This window comes from Mastomys coucha, unplaced genomic scaffold (assembly GCF_008632895.1).
Source record: "Mastomys coucha isolate ucsf_1 unplaced genomic scaffold, UCSF_Mcou_1 pScaffold15, whole genome shotgun sequence".
NCBI classification, from domain to species: Eukaryota; Metazoa; Chordata; class Mammalia; order Rodentia; family Muridae; genus Mastomys; species Mastomys coucha.
In genome coordinates, this window is record NW_022196897.1 from 5,173,983 (window position 1) to 5,189,682 (window position 15,700).

Below are 15,700 nucleotides of genomic sequence, written 5' to 3' on the forward strand. Positions count from 1 at the left end.
TTTTTTTTTTTTTTTTTTTTTGTTGTTGGGAGACTATTAATGACTGTTTCTATTTCCTTAGCAGATATGGGACTGTTAAGATTGTTGATTTGATCTTGATTTAACTTTGGTGCCTGGTATCTGTCTAGAAAATTGTCCATTTCATCCAGGTTTTCCAGTTTTGTTGAGTATAGTCTTTTGTAGTAGGATCTCTTGATTTTTTGGATTTCCTCAGTTTCTGTTGTTATGTCTCCCTTTTCACTTCTGATTTTGTTAATTAGGATACTGTCTCTGTGCTCTTTAGTTAGTCTAGCTAAGGTTTTATCTATTTTGTTGACTTTCTCAAAGAACCAGCTTCTGGTTTGGTTGATTCTTTGTATAGTTCTTTTTGTTTCGACTTGGTTGATTTTACCACTGAGTTTGATTATTTCCTGCCTTCGACACCTCTGAGTGAATTTGCTTCTTTTTGTTCTAGAGCTTTCAGATGTGCTGTCAGATTGTCCGTGTATGCTCTCTCCAGTTTTTTTTGGGGGGGGGGGGGCAATTAAAGCTATTAGTTTTCCTCTTAGGACTGCTTTCATTGTGTCCCACAAGTTAGGGTATGTTGTGGCTTCATTTTCATTAAACTCTAAAAAGTCTTTCATTTCTTTTTTTATTACTTCCTTGACCAAGTTATCATTGAGGAGAGTGTTGTTAAGCTTCCACATATATGTGGGCTTTCCATTGTTTATGTTGTTATTAAGGACTAGCCTTAGTTTGTGTTGATCTGATAGGCTGCAAGGAATTATTTCAGTTTTTTGTATCTGTTGAGGACTGTTTTGTAACCGATTATATAGTCAGTTTTGGAGAAGGTATCATGAGGTGATGAGAAGAAGGTATATCCTTTTGTTTTAGGATAAAATGTTCTATAGATATTTTTTAAATCTATTTGTTTCATAACTTCTGTTAGTCTCACTGTCTCTCTGTTTAGTTTCTGTTTCTATGACCTGTCCATTGATGCGAGTGGGGTGTTGAAGTCTCCCACTATTATTGTATGTAGTGCAATATGTGCTTTGAGCTTTAGTAAAGTTTCTTTTATGAGTGTGAGTGCCCTTGCATTTGGAGCATAGATGTTCAGAATTGAGAGTTCATCTTGGTAGATTTTACCTTTGATGAGTATGAAGTGTCCCTCCTTATCTTTGATCACTCTAGTTTGAAAGTCGATTTTATTCAATCTTAGAATGGCTACTCCAGCTGGTTTCTTGGGTCCATTTGCTTGGAAAATTGTTTTCCAGCCTTTTACTCTGAGATAGTGTCTGTCTTTGTCACCAAGGCAGGTTTCCTGCATGCAACAAAATGTTGGGTCCTGTTTACATAGCCAGTCTGTTAGTCTATGCCTTTTTATTTCAGAATAGAGTCCATTGATAAGAATAGATATTAAGGAAAAGCGATTGTTGCTTTCTGTTATGTTTGTTGTTGTTAGAGGTGGAAGTCTGTTCATGTAGCTCTCTTTTTTTAGTTTCATTCAAAGATTGCTTTCTTGCTTTTTCTAGGGTATGGTTTCCCTCCTTGTATTGGAGTTTTCCATTTATTATCCTTTGAAGGTCTGGATTTGTGGAAAGATATTGTGTAAATTTGGTTTTGTTATGGAATATCTTGGTTTCTCCATCTATGGTAATTGAGAGTTTTGCTGGGTATAGTAGCCTGGGCTGGCATTTGTGTTCTCTTAGTGTCTGTATGACATCAGCTAAGGATCTTCTGGCTTTCATAGTCTATGGAGAGAAGTCTGGTTTAATTCTGATAGGTCTGCCTTTATATGTTACTTGACCTTTTTCCCTCACTGTTTTTAATATTTTTTCTTGGTTTTGTGCATTTTGTGTTTTGATTATTATGTGATGGGAGAAATTTCTTTTCTGGTCCAGTCTATTTGGGGTTCTGTAGGCTTCTTGTATGTTCATGGGCATCTCTTTCTTTAGGTTAGGAAAGTTTAAGTTGGAGGTCTTCACTCTCTTCTATACCTATTATCATTAGGTTTGGTCTTCTCATTGTGTCCTGGGTTTCCTGGATGTTTTGGGTTAGGATGTTTTTGCATTTTGCGTTTTCTTTGACTGTTGTGTCAATGTTTTCTATGGAATCTTCTGCACCTGAGATTCTTGCATTTGCCTTTTGTCATCTGCTAATCTCTGATGTTAGATGCTCTTGCTGTCTCTGGTTGGAGCTTGTTCTTCCTGTAGGTCTGTAAGCCTGTGTCTGCCTACCAGGAGATCAGCTCTCTCCTGGTAAGACCTGTGCACAGAGGGCTGTGGATCAACCTTCCCTCCTGTGTGTAGTTGGAGGGAGGAATAACCCAGTCCCAGCTGCTCTGCTGCTTCTGTTGGCCTGTGCCTCCTGGCTGGCCCACCTTGGACAGTCACCAGAGAGAAAATGGTGATCTCACCTGAGTCCCGGGGTCAGAGCACTCCCTGGAGGCCTGCTTTCCCCTGATGGGAAGGTACACAGAGCTCCATCTCACTTTTAATGAAAGTACTCAGAATAATACATTCCCTTCTTAGGACTTGTCTTTCATTGCATCCTAAGGATTTTAGTTATGTTTTCAGTTTTATTTAATCCAAAGATCTTTTATATTTTCTATTCAATTTCTACAATGATTCAAATACTTAAAAACCAAATAGTTTAATCTCCATGAGTTTATGTATCTTTTCATTATTTATCTTTTGTTATTTATTTTTTGAAATTTTTGTTAGTTGTTGATCAAGTTTTTCTTGATTGTGGTCAGATCGAATACATGGAGTTAGTTCAATTTTCCTAAATTAATTAAGACTTGCTTTGTGTATTAAGATATTATCTATATTAGAAAAGCTTGGTAGCATATTGAAGTGGGGCAATGTGCATTCTGTAGATGTGTTTGGGTAGAATGTTCTATATGTACATAGCAGGTCCATGTGGCCTATGGTGCCACTTAGCTCCAGTGTTTCTCTGGTTACAATTCTGTCCATTGGTGAAAGTCAACTACTGTGTTGGGGTTAATCTCTGACTTAATAACTAGTGGTGTTTGCTCTATGAAACTAGGTGCAGCCAATTTTGATGGACTTTTGTTTAGAATCAATATCCTCTTGGTAGATTGAAATGAAGTGGCCTGCTTTGTCTCCTCTGATTAGTTTTGGTTTGAGTCTTTTATGTTAGTTCAGAACAGCTATGCCTGTTTGTTTCCCAGTCCCATTTGCTTAGAATATTTCTCTCCACCTTTCACTCTAAAGTTTTATCTAGCCAAGAAAGCGGGGTTTCTTTCTTGCACAAAGCAAAAAAGTAGATGCTGTTTTCTGATTCAGTGGGCTAGTCTATGTCTTTTGATTGGGTAATTGAATCAGGTATTGGACGCTATACTGGTCAGGGACCTATATCAAGGTTCTTAGGTCAGAATAGGTGGGGCCAAAGCAGAGGAAGCCAGGTGTGTGTTGGATGCCTGAAGTGAAGTGTGCAAGTGCATGCAAAGCTTTTGAACTACCGAAGAGTGTCAAAGCCACTTTAGGATCCCAAAGTAATGGCACTAGGAGAAACAGGAGACTGAAACTGGACATTTCAATTAAAGGACATTCTTATAAAGTTCATATGCAATGAAAAGCAGCAACTACTTTCACTCCACACAGAAATTTAACTCCTTAGCAACCAGATGAAGACTAGAAATGTATGCTACTTAAAGAGCAATCCAACACAAGCTGCTCAGTTGCAGCTGATGCCAGAACACAAGGCCATACCTGCCTCATTTCCCCCTTTATTTGCCTCAATATAACCAGATCAAATCTCATAGGAATATTTTGCCTGTGATACACATTTCTCTAAAGTGACAGCATATAGAGAGATTGTGAAGATGAAATGACCTTTAATTTGCTATCTGAGAAAAGCCTAAGATATGGCTGCTTATTATCATCTACACATGAGTAGCATCATATAGAACCTTTGGGAAGCTATATCAGTGAGGAAAGAAGTTGAAAACGTTCTCATTCTGAGTTGCTAAATGAATCCACTCACCTCGCTGGCCATTTCAGATGCTCGCTTTGCTCTCTGAATATCAAGAACTTCTGAACTAAGTTCCATTCCTTTCCCTTTGATTTCATTTTCCAAATCTTTTTTATATTCTTTCTATAAGACAAGAGTAGAACATTTCATTTGAAGATTTCTCCACAATTAATTTAAGTCATATACCAGTTTCTATGTCTTCTAGAGACTGTGCCAGGAGAAAAAAATATTGTTAGGAAGGAAAAATTAGATGCTGAACATTCTTGCCAATTTCCCGTTGATGTTTTATTTTCTCCTCTATCAAGCTCAAAGTGGCATTCATATTACTAGTGTTTCCTCCTTTCTCCCAGCATCTTTTGGCACCATACCAAGCTTCTTTCAAAAGATATCTTCCCTTTAAGAGTTGAAGAAAATCTTAAGAATGCACATGCTTCTTATTATTTGAAGTGATTTTAAAAATATCTACTTGATGTGAATTTCTAAAAGAACTTACTGGAAAAGAATTACAAAGCTAAAGCTTGCTATAGGCAGAGATGTTTTAAAATTTGTATTTTATTCAAAGATCTGTTTTTAAAAACAAATAATTTTCTTGAAACTGATAAGAGACTTTGAATATCTGTCTTAATATCATATATTTTTAAAAATTTTTTACATATAGCCTAGGATGGCCTAGAAATCACAAATAGACAAATATGGCCTTGAAGTTCTAATCTATGTCTACCTACATTTGAAGTGCTGGGGTTATAGATATGAACTTCCAAACTCATTTGATGAGGTGCAGGGATAGACCCAGAAGGATCTGTGCATGCTAAGCAAGCACTCTGCTAACTGAGCTATATCCCAAACTTTGACACTGCACTTTAAGTAAACACAGTTGCTTTATACAGACTCTTGTATTCTCTACTGAGAAATTGTTGGTTTCCCTATTGACTTGCACTGTAAAATTCCATCAAACTGGGTTTCATTTTATGATTAGTTTGCTAAATGAAAGATACAATTTCCTTTAATGATAAGAAATCAGGTTCCTGTTAATTCTGGAGTTCATGTCACACACACACACACACACACACACACACACACACCATCCTGTATCATTAAATTAGTCTGACTTCTTCTGATCAAACAATCGCTTTCAGAGACATTGTCAAGCCTGCCTGTGATTTTAGAAATAGCTCTCAGTCAAATGACCTTGATGAAAGTCACAACCTTTCTATTAATTTGGTCATGTGATCTTTAGGAGGCCTTTGAGTAACTCAGTCTCCATTTCCGTATTGGAAAAAGGAAATAAAATAAATGTCCTATTAATCCCAAAGGGCAATGAAGGAAAATCGGGCAAAATATTGGAGCAGCCAAAGACCTTACCTAAAATATATATCTTAAAATATAAAATGATACTTGGGAGACTCTACGTTTTATGGTTTTATAAAACCATAAAATAAGGAGTATAGAATCTTTTATCGTTAAGGGCTTATATGTAAAAAATTCTAATTGTATCAAGTAACTAAGTGGCTTTTTCAGTTAGTTATCTCTATGTAACTAAAAGATTAGCCATAGCCATTATGAAAGAAATAATTGTGTCCCTTCCAAAATCTGCATGTTGAAGCCCCAGCTCCCTCGGGAGGTATTTGGGACTCTATGGGGATATAAGGGTAGGTAGGGACCTCGCAGGCCCCACAGAAGAGGAGACTAGCACTCCTTCTTCTTCTGTGGTGGCAGAATGCAACCACAGTAGAGCAGCAGGCTCTCACCTCGAGCCAGACCCACCAGCACCCTCACTTGGGCCTTCTTGGTGTTTGGAACCAGGAGAACTGCCTGATTTAGAACCACTCAGTTTACAATATTTCCTTATACTAGCCCCAAGCTGCCTGCTCCAATAAACAGTTTTGTGGGCCTTTTCCTGTCCTGTTCAGACATTCAGAATTCTACGTTGAAAATGTTATCAATTAAATCTTGCTATTTTAGTTATAGGAGACTCATAGCATCATTGCTCTGAATACTTCCTTTGAAAGAGTTAGAGTCATATTTTTTTCCCGTTAAGAAAGAAGAAAGAAATAAAAGGGGAGAGTCGAGGACCAATCTCACTTTGTCAACTTTATGCAAATGATTGGAAGATCCTGCCTTAACATCCACACAGCAATGCAGCTTTACAATGGAGAGCAGTACCAGGACATCTCCATTTATTTGTTCTCAGCTTCAAAGAAATTGTACATGACCCTGGGAGCTCTGAAGGTACTAGTTAGTTCATATTGTTGTTCGTCCTAAGGGGCTGCAAACCCCTCAGCTCCATAGGTCCTTTCTCTAACCAACCAAGGACTGCATATGGTGGGTCTGATTGTTCTGGCAGCATGTGTATAGTAGAGGATTGCAAATTCGGTCATCAATAGGAGGAGAGGATCTCGGCCCTGTGAAGGTTCTGTCATTCCACTGGTTTAGGACATTTCTTTCAGAGGAATCATTTCTTCAATTCAAAAATTTAGAATAAGACTTCAGTTTTCTTTTTAATGAATGTATTCTACTCATGCATTATATTGTAGCTTACATTAACATACAATCATTCAAATGAACATGTCACATCAGAGTTAGCTTTGAGCCTTTGGGGAAACTGGATTAATTTCTTAAAGTGTTAAAGTACAAGTATAATGTTGTGATTTATTAAAATTAAGACATTTAATATTCAACAAATTTAATATATTTATTGTGAACCAAATTTTAATTAAATTATCAGGAGATATTCTATGGAGATAAAAGCAAAAAAAAGTATGAGTTATTCTGCTCCATACACTAACTTTATACATTTTATCTAGATAAAAAAGAAAGAACTTTTGAATAAATCATATATTCAGACTTTCCCTTGTGAGTACCTCATCTCTGATATCAAATATTGTGATGCTACAGGAAAACTGCCCAAACAGCTAGAGATGACTCAGCAGCTAAGAATACGTACTGCTCACCCAGAGGACTCAAGTCAGCTTTCCACTTTGGGTGGCTTACATCTTCAGGTCTAATACTCTCTTCTGGTCTCTGTAGATACTGAACTCATGCATATAAATCCACATGTGTACACATAATTAAAAATTAAGGTTAAACATTTTTAAAGTAAAGCTGGTTAGTGAATATGTTTCATGATAACTAAGAAAATCTAGCTTTCGTGAAAGTGGTTTTCTCAACCAGGCAGCGGTGGCGTACACACACTTGTAGTACTTGTGGCATCCTAGTACTCCAGAGGCAGAGGCAGGCAGTCCCTGTGAGTTCAAGGCCAGCCTGCTCTCAACAGTGAGTTCTATGACAAACAGAGCCGCGGTTACATGGAGAAATGTACAAGGAAGTGTTGCCTTTAAAGTAAGCAAAAGAGAAAGAGGAAGGGGATAAAAGAGAAAGGGGATTTCTCGGGACAATGTATATCCATTGTTCTCTCCCCACATGCTGATCTCTGAGAGTGCTGGGAATGTGGAAAAGTCAACGGCATAATTTGTGATAGTGGGGTACTGCATGCTTCACCTCTCTATAAATTAGATAGGTGATGATAGGTAGATAGATAGATAGATAGATAGATAGATAGATAGATAGATAGGTAGATAGATAGGTAGGCAGATAGAGGTAGAGAGATAGATATATGAAAGAGATAGATAGATAGATAGATAGATAGATAGATAGATAGATAGATAGATAGGTAGATAGATAGGTAGGTAGATAGATAGATAGATAGATAGATAGATAGATAGATAGATAGATAGATAGGTAGGTAGGTAGGTAGGTAGATAGATAGATAGATAGATAGATAGATAGATAGATAGATAGGTAGGTAGGTAGGTAGATAGATAGATAGATAGGTAGGTAGATAGAGGTAGAGAGATAGATATATGAAAGAGAATCAGTCTTCTGTTTAATATTTTTTGGAGAAAAAAAAAACAGCTGCTCTGACGCTATAAAGCTCACTACTTGCAGACCTCCTGAACTATAACCACAATGAAAAAGCAGAATTATTTTCTGGATAATTTCTTCCTTCACCAATAAATAGTCTTATTACCTTACACTCTCCTATGTTAAGGCTTTGTCAGTGAGGGCCAGAACAAAGAGTCCACATCTCAAACAGTCAGTTAGCAGAGACTTGCTCTGTAGGTATTTGTGGAATGACTCCCCCCTTCCCTATTTGATAACATCTAATATAAACTCCCCAGGCCGTACCTCTCTCATGAGGCCAGTGACATGCTTCGCATGTAGAAATGCAGGGCTCTTGTCTAAATCCAGTGAGGCCCTTCCTTTAATCTCCTTCTCAAAATCTTCTTTGTAAGCTTGCTGTTGAATAAAGATATCATAGTCAATGTAGAGAATGCTAGTTCGTTTAAGAAAGCTATGAGAACAGGCATTCATTCTCAGAACAAAACTTGTGTTTTTTCATGTATTTCTACCATCTCTGTTTTCTTTATAATTTTAATAATTTACCATAAAAAACATGCAAACAACAAAAAAAAAGAAAAAAAAACCTCACACAGCAAAATTAACTTGTCCTCTTATTTTTGTTTTGTTTTGTTTGTCAAGACAGGATTTCTCTGTGTAGCCCTGGCTGTCCTGGAACTCACTCTGTAGACCAGGCTGGCCTCAAACTCAGAAATCTGCCTGCCTCTGCCTCCCAAGTGCTGGGATTAAAGGCATGCGCCACCACCGCCCAGTTTAACTCCTCTTCTTAACAGCAGAAAACTAATTCCAACTTTGTCAGTTACAGGCTCTAGCAAAGAAGAACAGAGCCATCAAACAGCTCCTCCTGTGCTGAGTAAAAGCATGGAACATTTCTATGACTAGCATCTCTCCATTTTACAGGAAGAATAAGACAGACTCTCTAAAGGATCATCAGATGACGTCACTCAAAATGAAGTATGGCTCATTCACTGAAAGAAACTCTGGTGGTGTAGAAGGCAATTCAAATTCTACAGTATAAATGCTCAGGGCTCTGTTATCCTTCTCAAAGTCAGTCTCTTGTGAGTCTGTGAGAAGCAATTTTAAAATAGAAAATGGGCATTCTGCTGTTTCATGACTTGAGCACTGGGAATATTCTTTACTACTTAAAGATGTTCATATGGATGAAGGTACACTATAGGATAAACTTGTCATAATATGGTGGGTCCTTCTTTAATAAGATTTCACAGCAGTAGCTAGGGAGTAGTCTGTGATTAAGAACTTGTGTATTGAAGTGGGGTAGTAGCTGCTGGGGGTATCCATGTTTAAGAACTTATCTTTAAAGTGGGATAGCAAAAACTACATGCTACATGTACCATGCAGTTCAAATGAAAAATGAATGTGAGCTGTCTATGGAAATCCTGGTAGGGAGGAACTAAATCTATAACAAACCTTGCCTTTCAGGAATGTTTTGATATCTTTAGGTATGGCTATAAATTCTGGCTTTTGAGTCACACATTTGAAAATCAATGATAACCCCTATTTTATTTTTAAAGATTTATATATTTTTCTTTTATGTGTGTGAGTGTTTTGTCTGTGTGTATATATGAACACCATGGTGCCCATGGTGGACAGAAGAGAGCACTGAATTCACTGAGCCTGGGCTTGGATAGATGCCACATGGGTGTTGGATACAGAAGCTGAGTCTTCCACAACAGCAGAAAGTTTTCTTAACCACTAAGTCATCTCTCCAGCCCTAATGACTCCTTGTTTTATCATTACAAAAATGATCTCTTCAAATAGCAAAGTAGCTATTCCCCTGAAATGTTTACTAAACAGGAGCCAGATTCTACCAAATGATTCATTCAAAATACATCATAAAGATGATGAAAATGAGAGGCTATTTCTTGGTTCGTCATGCATTTATTACAAAGAAAGTTAATTGTGAAAACAAAGATTTTCTCCAAACCTGGAGAGATGAAGAGAAAAATGCTGTTTCCTCACATAGCGTTGTGTTACATGTACCCACTCAGCCATTTGTGAGCGATGAGAAAAGGCTGGGTGGACAGACATTCTGCATATCAATCAAGAAGCTTCATACAAGTCACTTTGAGTTAAAGAACCATAAGTACACCAGAAAAAAATTATGAGAAATTGTTCTTTTTATTTAGAACTAATTGGAACAACATGGCTATACACCCCAACCCTATAACGTTTCTAGGCCAAACAGATTCTTTATAAAATAAAACAAAGTGTGTGTGTGTGTGTGTGTGTGTGCATTTATTTGTATGATATATCACTTCAAAGAGCACTTGTCTGGAGGATAATCATTGTAATAAGTCATTAAGAAAGGTTGATTTTTCCCTAACTGGCCTACCTTGTCTAGCCTCAGTGGGATGTGCCTTGCCCTGCAATGACCAGGGGTGGGGGGGAGATACCCAGGGAGGGCCTCGACCCTCTCAGAGGAGAAGGGGAGGAGTGGGACTCTGTGAGGGGAGACCTGGATGGGGGGGGCAGTGATCAGGATGTAAAGTGAATAAAAAAACTTAACTTCAGAAAATATTAAAGACTTTGTGAACTTTTGGAATTTCTACTTTAAAACAAATTCAAATTAAAAAAAAACACATGGCTAGAACTCTATCAGAATAGGCAGGTAGCTCTAATTTTCCTGATTTCCTAAGAGGCACAAAATAAATATCTCTTTTTCTCACCTTTTAAATCTAAAGAGAAAGTAAGAAAGAAAGGAAGAAAGAAAGAAAGAAAGAAAGAAAGGAAGAAAGAAAGAAAGAAAGAAGGGAAGAAGGAAAGAAAAGAAGGAAGGAAGGGAGAAGAGAGGAGAGGAAGGAAAAGAAAAAAGGAAAGAAAAGGAAACGAAAAGAAAAAAAGGAAAAGAAAGGAAAAGAAAAGAAAAGAAAAGATGTTTTCAATTGGAAATGCCTAGCATGCAGCCCAAAAGAACAAAAAAAGCCCATGGTATGCTCTATGCAGAAAGACTTTTGTGCAAGTAGAACCAAGAACTCTAAGGACAAACTTAGAGATTTCTTCTAGAAAACACAGATTAAGCCTATACCTGGCACGGGATAGAAATGAGATGAACATGATTAAAGGTGAGACATTTCTTTCTTGAGATAGCAGGTATCTCAAGGAATGGTCTCAGCCAGTTTTAAAGGCTCAGAGCCAACTCTAAGACAGATCTTCCGGTCTGCTTTGTTCTTTTATATATACCCTAAGGTACTTTTTTTTAACATCGTACTTTCTCTGAAATTTTTAGGTACTTATTTCTCTAGCCTTGAGAATATCAATCTGGCCCAATGAGATTCCCTAATAGAAGTCCTGACTCTCATCAAACCTTGCTGAGTGTGGGAAAGACTGGAAAAAATCTGAAGGGAAATAAAAGAAGAAATCTAATCATCAGTGGCTATAATTAAAGGGACGCTTGTCTCACTGGAGGGAGGGAAAGAGCAAATAAGGTGAAGACAATGAGAGACTGTCGTGAGGGATGAGGCACTAAAATTCCAACTTTCCAAATTACCGCTATCTCTAATTCAGAAACAAGGCCTGGAAATATATTAACCATGAATGATGAGGTACATACAGGTTTGTTGGTGAGAGGAATGTTGAACAGTTCATATACAAAAGAATTAAGATAATCACAGGAAGAGTATGGTAAAAGCTTTTCAGCAGGACTCTCTAGTGAGAATTTTGGTTTCTTTAAAAAACATAAAAACATTGTAAAATGTGTTTTCATTTTAATCCCAGGTTTGAGATATGGGGCTGCTTCAGATTGTCCACAGTAGCTAACTATGATTTTGCTCATGCTCTGGCTGGAGTGCGATTTTACCAGCTGCAGATGAGTGTTGCGAGTGTGTGACATTTGGAATTCTGGGTATTTTCTGATGATATACTGATGCTAGAACCCTGCTAGAAGGGGCTGGGTGGCCGGCTGGTGGTTGGAGGTTGTTTTATTGGTTGCAGTTTGTCAAGTAGTAGTGCACAAAAAGAAAAGAAAAAGAAATTAGATACTCTGACTGCGAATATCAAACCTGTTCGAAGGAACAAGGGCATACCTAATGAGCAGGAAGTAATCTAAGGACACCCCTGCCCCTTTAGCCATTTTTCTCTCCTATGTACTGTTAGGAAGTTGAAAGGGTGCAAGAAGGGGTTGGAGAAGAGTGAAAGAAAAGAAAAATCTACAAAATTGCCGTAAATCCAATGACAAGTCCCCGACTCTAGCCGAAGGTGCCAGGAGACAGTAGCAGAGAGTCAACCAGCTAATGAGGCTTGAGGACGCTGTCAGGGTGCTCTGGGGAGTCTCTGAGGGAGGCCAAAGGGTGGCCATGGAAAGGTTAAGGGGCCACGGTGGTAAGGCATGGTGATGCTGAGAGGAAGTTATAGAACGGCCATGGTGAAACTCTGAGACTATGGTATTGATAAAACTGAAGCTACCCTCCAGATGCTGCCTTCATTTAAAAAGGGGAGGGGTCTTTTGCACTCATGTCCTTCAGTGAACATGGGCTTTAACAGTTCAACTTCCCAAGAACTGTGAAGGTCGAAATCTCTCCCTGGACTATAGGTCTGCAATAGTGACCATGCACTTCCTATAAAATGGGGAGTGCCATTAAAAATCCAGTGCTAGCATACATAAAAGGCAGCACTGCCATGAGAAATAATGGTGCAATGCAAAGGATATTCAGAAATGCCTTCTATGCCCTTGTCTAATAGAGAAATGTGAATCCAGTATCACTTTTCCTCCTTAAGGTGAGCTTTTGTGGGCTTCCAAACTTGGACCAAGCTTAGCAACTCTCCCAAGTCAGCTAAAACAGACAACTCACTCAATCACCACAGCGACTGACAGTTCTTCTTTATCAAATTCAATAAAAGACTTAAGAAGATAAGACTGAAAAGGATAAATAATGCCTCTCCTCTTTGGCTTACAGAAGAAATTAAGCAAGTGTGTCCAGTCTCAGATTGTCTGAAGAAATCTCCACAAAGCAGATGGCAAACAAAAACGTTAATACTATCTGACAGGACTGGCCAGTGCTTCTGCCCACTAAATGTGATAGCCCAGTGGGAACCATAGATGTAGTAGTTGCTGACTGTAGACAAAACTGTGTAGCTGGTGCCCTAAAGGAAACAGAATGAAGGAATCACCTGGTCTGAAAAAAACACAGTCTGAGGATAACCCTGCCTGCCATAGGATTATCTTCTCTTAGAAGAAAAGTAAACAAACTCAAGATACTCAAGTCTTTCCTGGAGGCTGCAAGATCAGTTAAATAAACTTGCAGAAAAGGAAAGGAAGAAAGAATTATGATTGTGAGCAGGTCCGAAAACCCTGGTGACATTTACCAGGTATGTGATTTTACTTAAGATAGTTAATTTTAGTGTGTTATTATTGTATGAATCACATTCTCCTCGAGCCATTACCTTAAGGATTGAATAGGATTACCTTAAGAATTAAGTGGGTGTGGCTCTTAGCAAGGCATCAGGCACAAAACAAGGATTTAAATGTTGGTTCTATTACCATCACAGGAGAAGGGGAAGAAAGGCAACCAGGTCTTCATTTTTTAATTCGTTTTAGATTCAGTTTTACATTGGTACAGTTTGAAAGTGTTAGTGTACAATCCCAGACAGTGAGGAGCATGACCGCTGGATAGCTCTAGTTGTCGATCAGCAAAACTGGGGAGGAGACAAATTCATTGACCTTTGGCAGTGAGGGGCTGGATCTTGAACACAGGGCCTGCCCTGCAGAGCTGTGCGGAGTCTAGAACAGGGTCCTTGAACTTATCCTACACAGTCATGATGAGTCTAGTAACGGGTCCTTGACCCTGCGACCCAGAGCAATGTTGGGTCTAGAACATAGGTCCCAACCCAGCCCCACAGAGCAGTGCTCTTATCTCTAGACCCCACTATCACTGAGTGATTCAACTGAGAAAACATCAAGTATCTAAGAGACAACTCGCAGCAAGCCCAGTATCTTACCTCACTTTGCATCTTCTGAGCCTCCTTCGAAGACTGATATGATGGTGTCTCGACAAACTCAAGCATGGACTTCCCCTTATTTTTTTCATATTCTTCTCTGTATTTTACCTGCATTTTAAAAAAAAAATACTAAAATCATATAAGACTAGAGGCTATATATGCTCAGTGTTAGAGCACATTCTTAGCAAAGTCTTGGGTTCAATTCCCAACAATAATAACAACAACCAAAATCCCATGTAGTGAACAAAGCACAATAAATGTAACCAAAATTTATCATCCTGTTTTGTGTTCTCAAGTTACTCTTGCAATGTAGGGCGATGAGTGTGTTCCCCAGAGTTAGTGACATACAAGGGCCATACATAAAACTTTTAAGGATAAAAATGTATTTTAGCCCAACCAAAAGCTGTTCAGTGTTGTGGGACATTAAATAATGTATTCTATAAAGGACAAATAAAATACTGTGCCAAATAGGTAGAATATGTAGATATTTGTTAAATACATGTGGTTATTCATATATAAATAATATCATATTATGAATTATTTGTATCACTTAAAATTAGTTTTTTCTCCTTTCTGGTTATAAAGGGAAAGATAGTTTCTGTTGCTTCAGGTTTTGATTTTTTTCTTTTCTTTGTGTAGGTATGCATAAGTATATGTGTCTGTGGTGTATTGTGTGGTGTATGCACAGAAGTATGCATGCAGGTGCGTGTGCCTGTGCATGTGCCACTAAGACCAGATAAGGATGCTGGGTTTTCTGTTCTATAGTTCTCTGTCTTACTTTCTTGAGACAGAGACATCTGGGTGTGGAGTTAGGCTTCAAGCCAGCAAACCCCAGGAACTCTTCTGTCTCCACCACCCCTAACATACAATATCACCGTTACAGGTTCATGCAACTACTCCCAGGCTTTAGCCTGGTTCTAGGGATGACCTCCAATACTTGCAAAGCAAACATTACTATTAGCTGAGCTCTATCCCCAATTTGATGTCTTCTATTTCTTAAAAACAAAAGCTGAAATTGTATGTAAGACATCAGAATGGCTGCATCTTAGCAATATTTAAACTGAATTCTTAGAAAAGTTTTGGTCATAACCCACTTCATTCAGAAATGCATTTTCATTAATTCTTGGCCTTCATAATTACTTGTGAAATTATTTAAGTTGTATAATGATAATGATAACTAGATCAACATAAAAGAAAATTTCTTACACTTAGAACTTTGTGATGACAGGAAATAAGTTTTGAAATTCTTATTTGCAACATAGGTTTATTATAGAAAATTGTGCTGCATGCATGATATCATACTATATTAGAATAAAGTTTTGTGGGAAGAATTGAAAGAAACCTAAGTATTTAGGCAGGCATAATACTACATATCTGTAACCCAACATTGGGGAGGCGAAAGTGGGTCTGTTGTAGGTTACATAGTAACTCCTAGGTCAGCCTTATCTTGAGAAGGAAGGAAGGAAGGAAGGAAGGAAGGAAGGAAGGAAGGAAGGAAGGAAGGAAGGAAAGAAGGAAGGAAGGAAAGAAGGAAGGAAGGAAAGAAGGAAGGAAGGAAGGAAGGAAGGAAGGAAGGAAAGAAGGAAGGAAGGAAAGAAGGAAGGAAGGAAGAAAAGAAAGAAGGAAGAAGGAAGGAAAGAAGAGAGGGAGGAAGGAAAGAGGAGAGGGTGGGAGGAAGAAAGAGGGGAGGGAGGGAGACAAAAAGGGAGGGAGAGGAAGACGGAAAGGAAGAGAATTTAAAGACAAAACTCATGTTTCCAAACATTAGGGAAGGGGATGTTGACTCCCTACACTCTAGTCTCCCCTGGGAAAGAATCTCAGTGAGGTTCTAGATCAGGTGAACCTGTGGACA

At 38.3% G+C, this 15,700-nt stretch overlaps 1 protein-coding gene across 2 annotated transcripts in view; it reads right to left on the reverse strand.

Moving 5' to 3' along the window:
- Nebl (nebulette) overlaps positions 1 to 15,700 on the reverse strand; it is a 375,861-nt gene that overhangs the window by 60,803 nt on the left and 299,358 nt on the right. Inside the window, exons 14-16 of one of the 2 annotated variants that reach the window (XM_031369078.1) lie at positions 13,849 to 13,956; positions 8,161 to 8,271; positions 3,988 to 4,098 (exon numbers count right to left, since the gene is read on the reverse strand). The exons of the other annotated variant lie outside the window; for it this stretch is intronic. Of the exons in view, the coding sequence (XP_031224938.1) occupies positions 3,988 to 4,098; positions 8,161 to 8,271; positions 13,849 to 13,956 (330 nt within the window). The remainder of the gene's footprint in view (positions 1 to 3,987; positions 4,099 to 8,160; positions 8,272 to 13,848; positions 13,957 to 15,700) is intronic. 2 annotated transcript variants of the gene reach the window in all.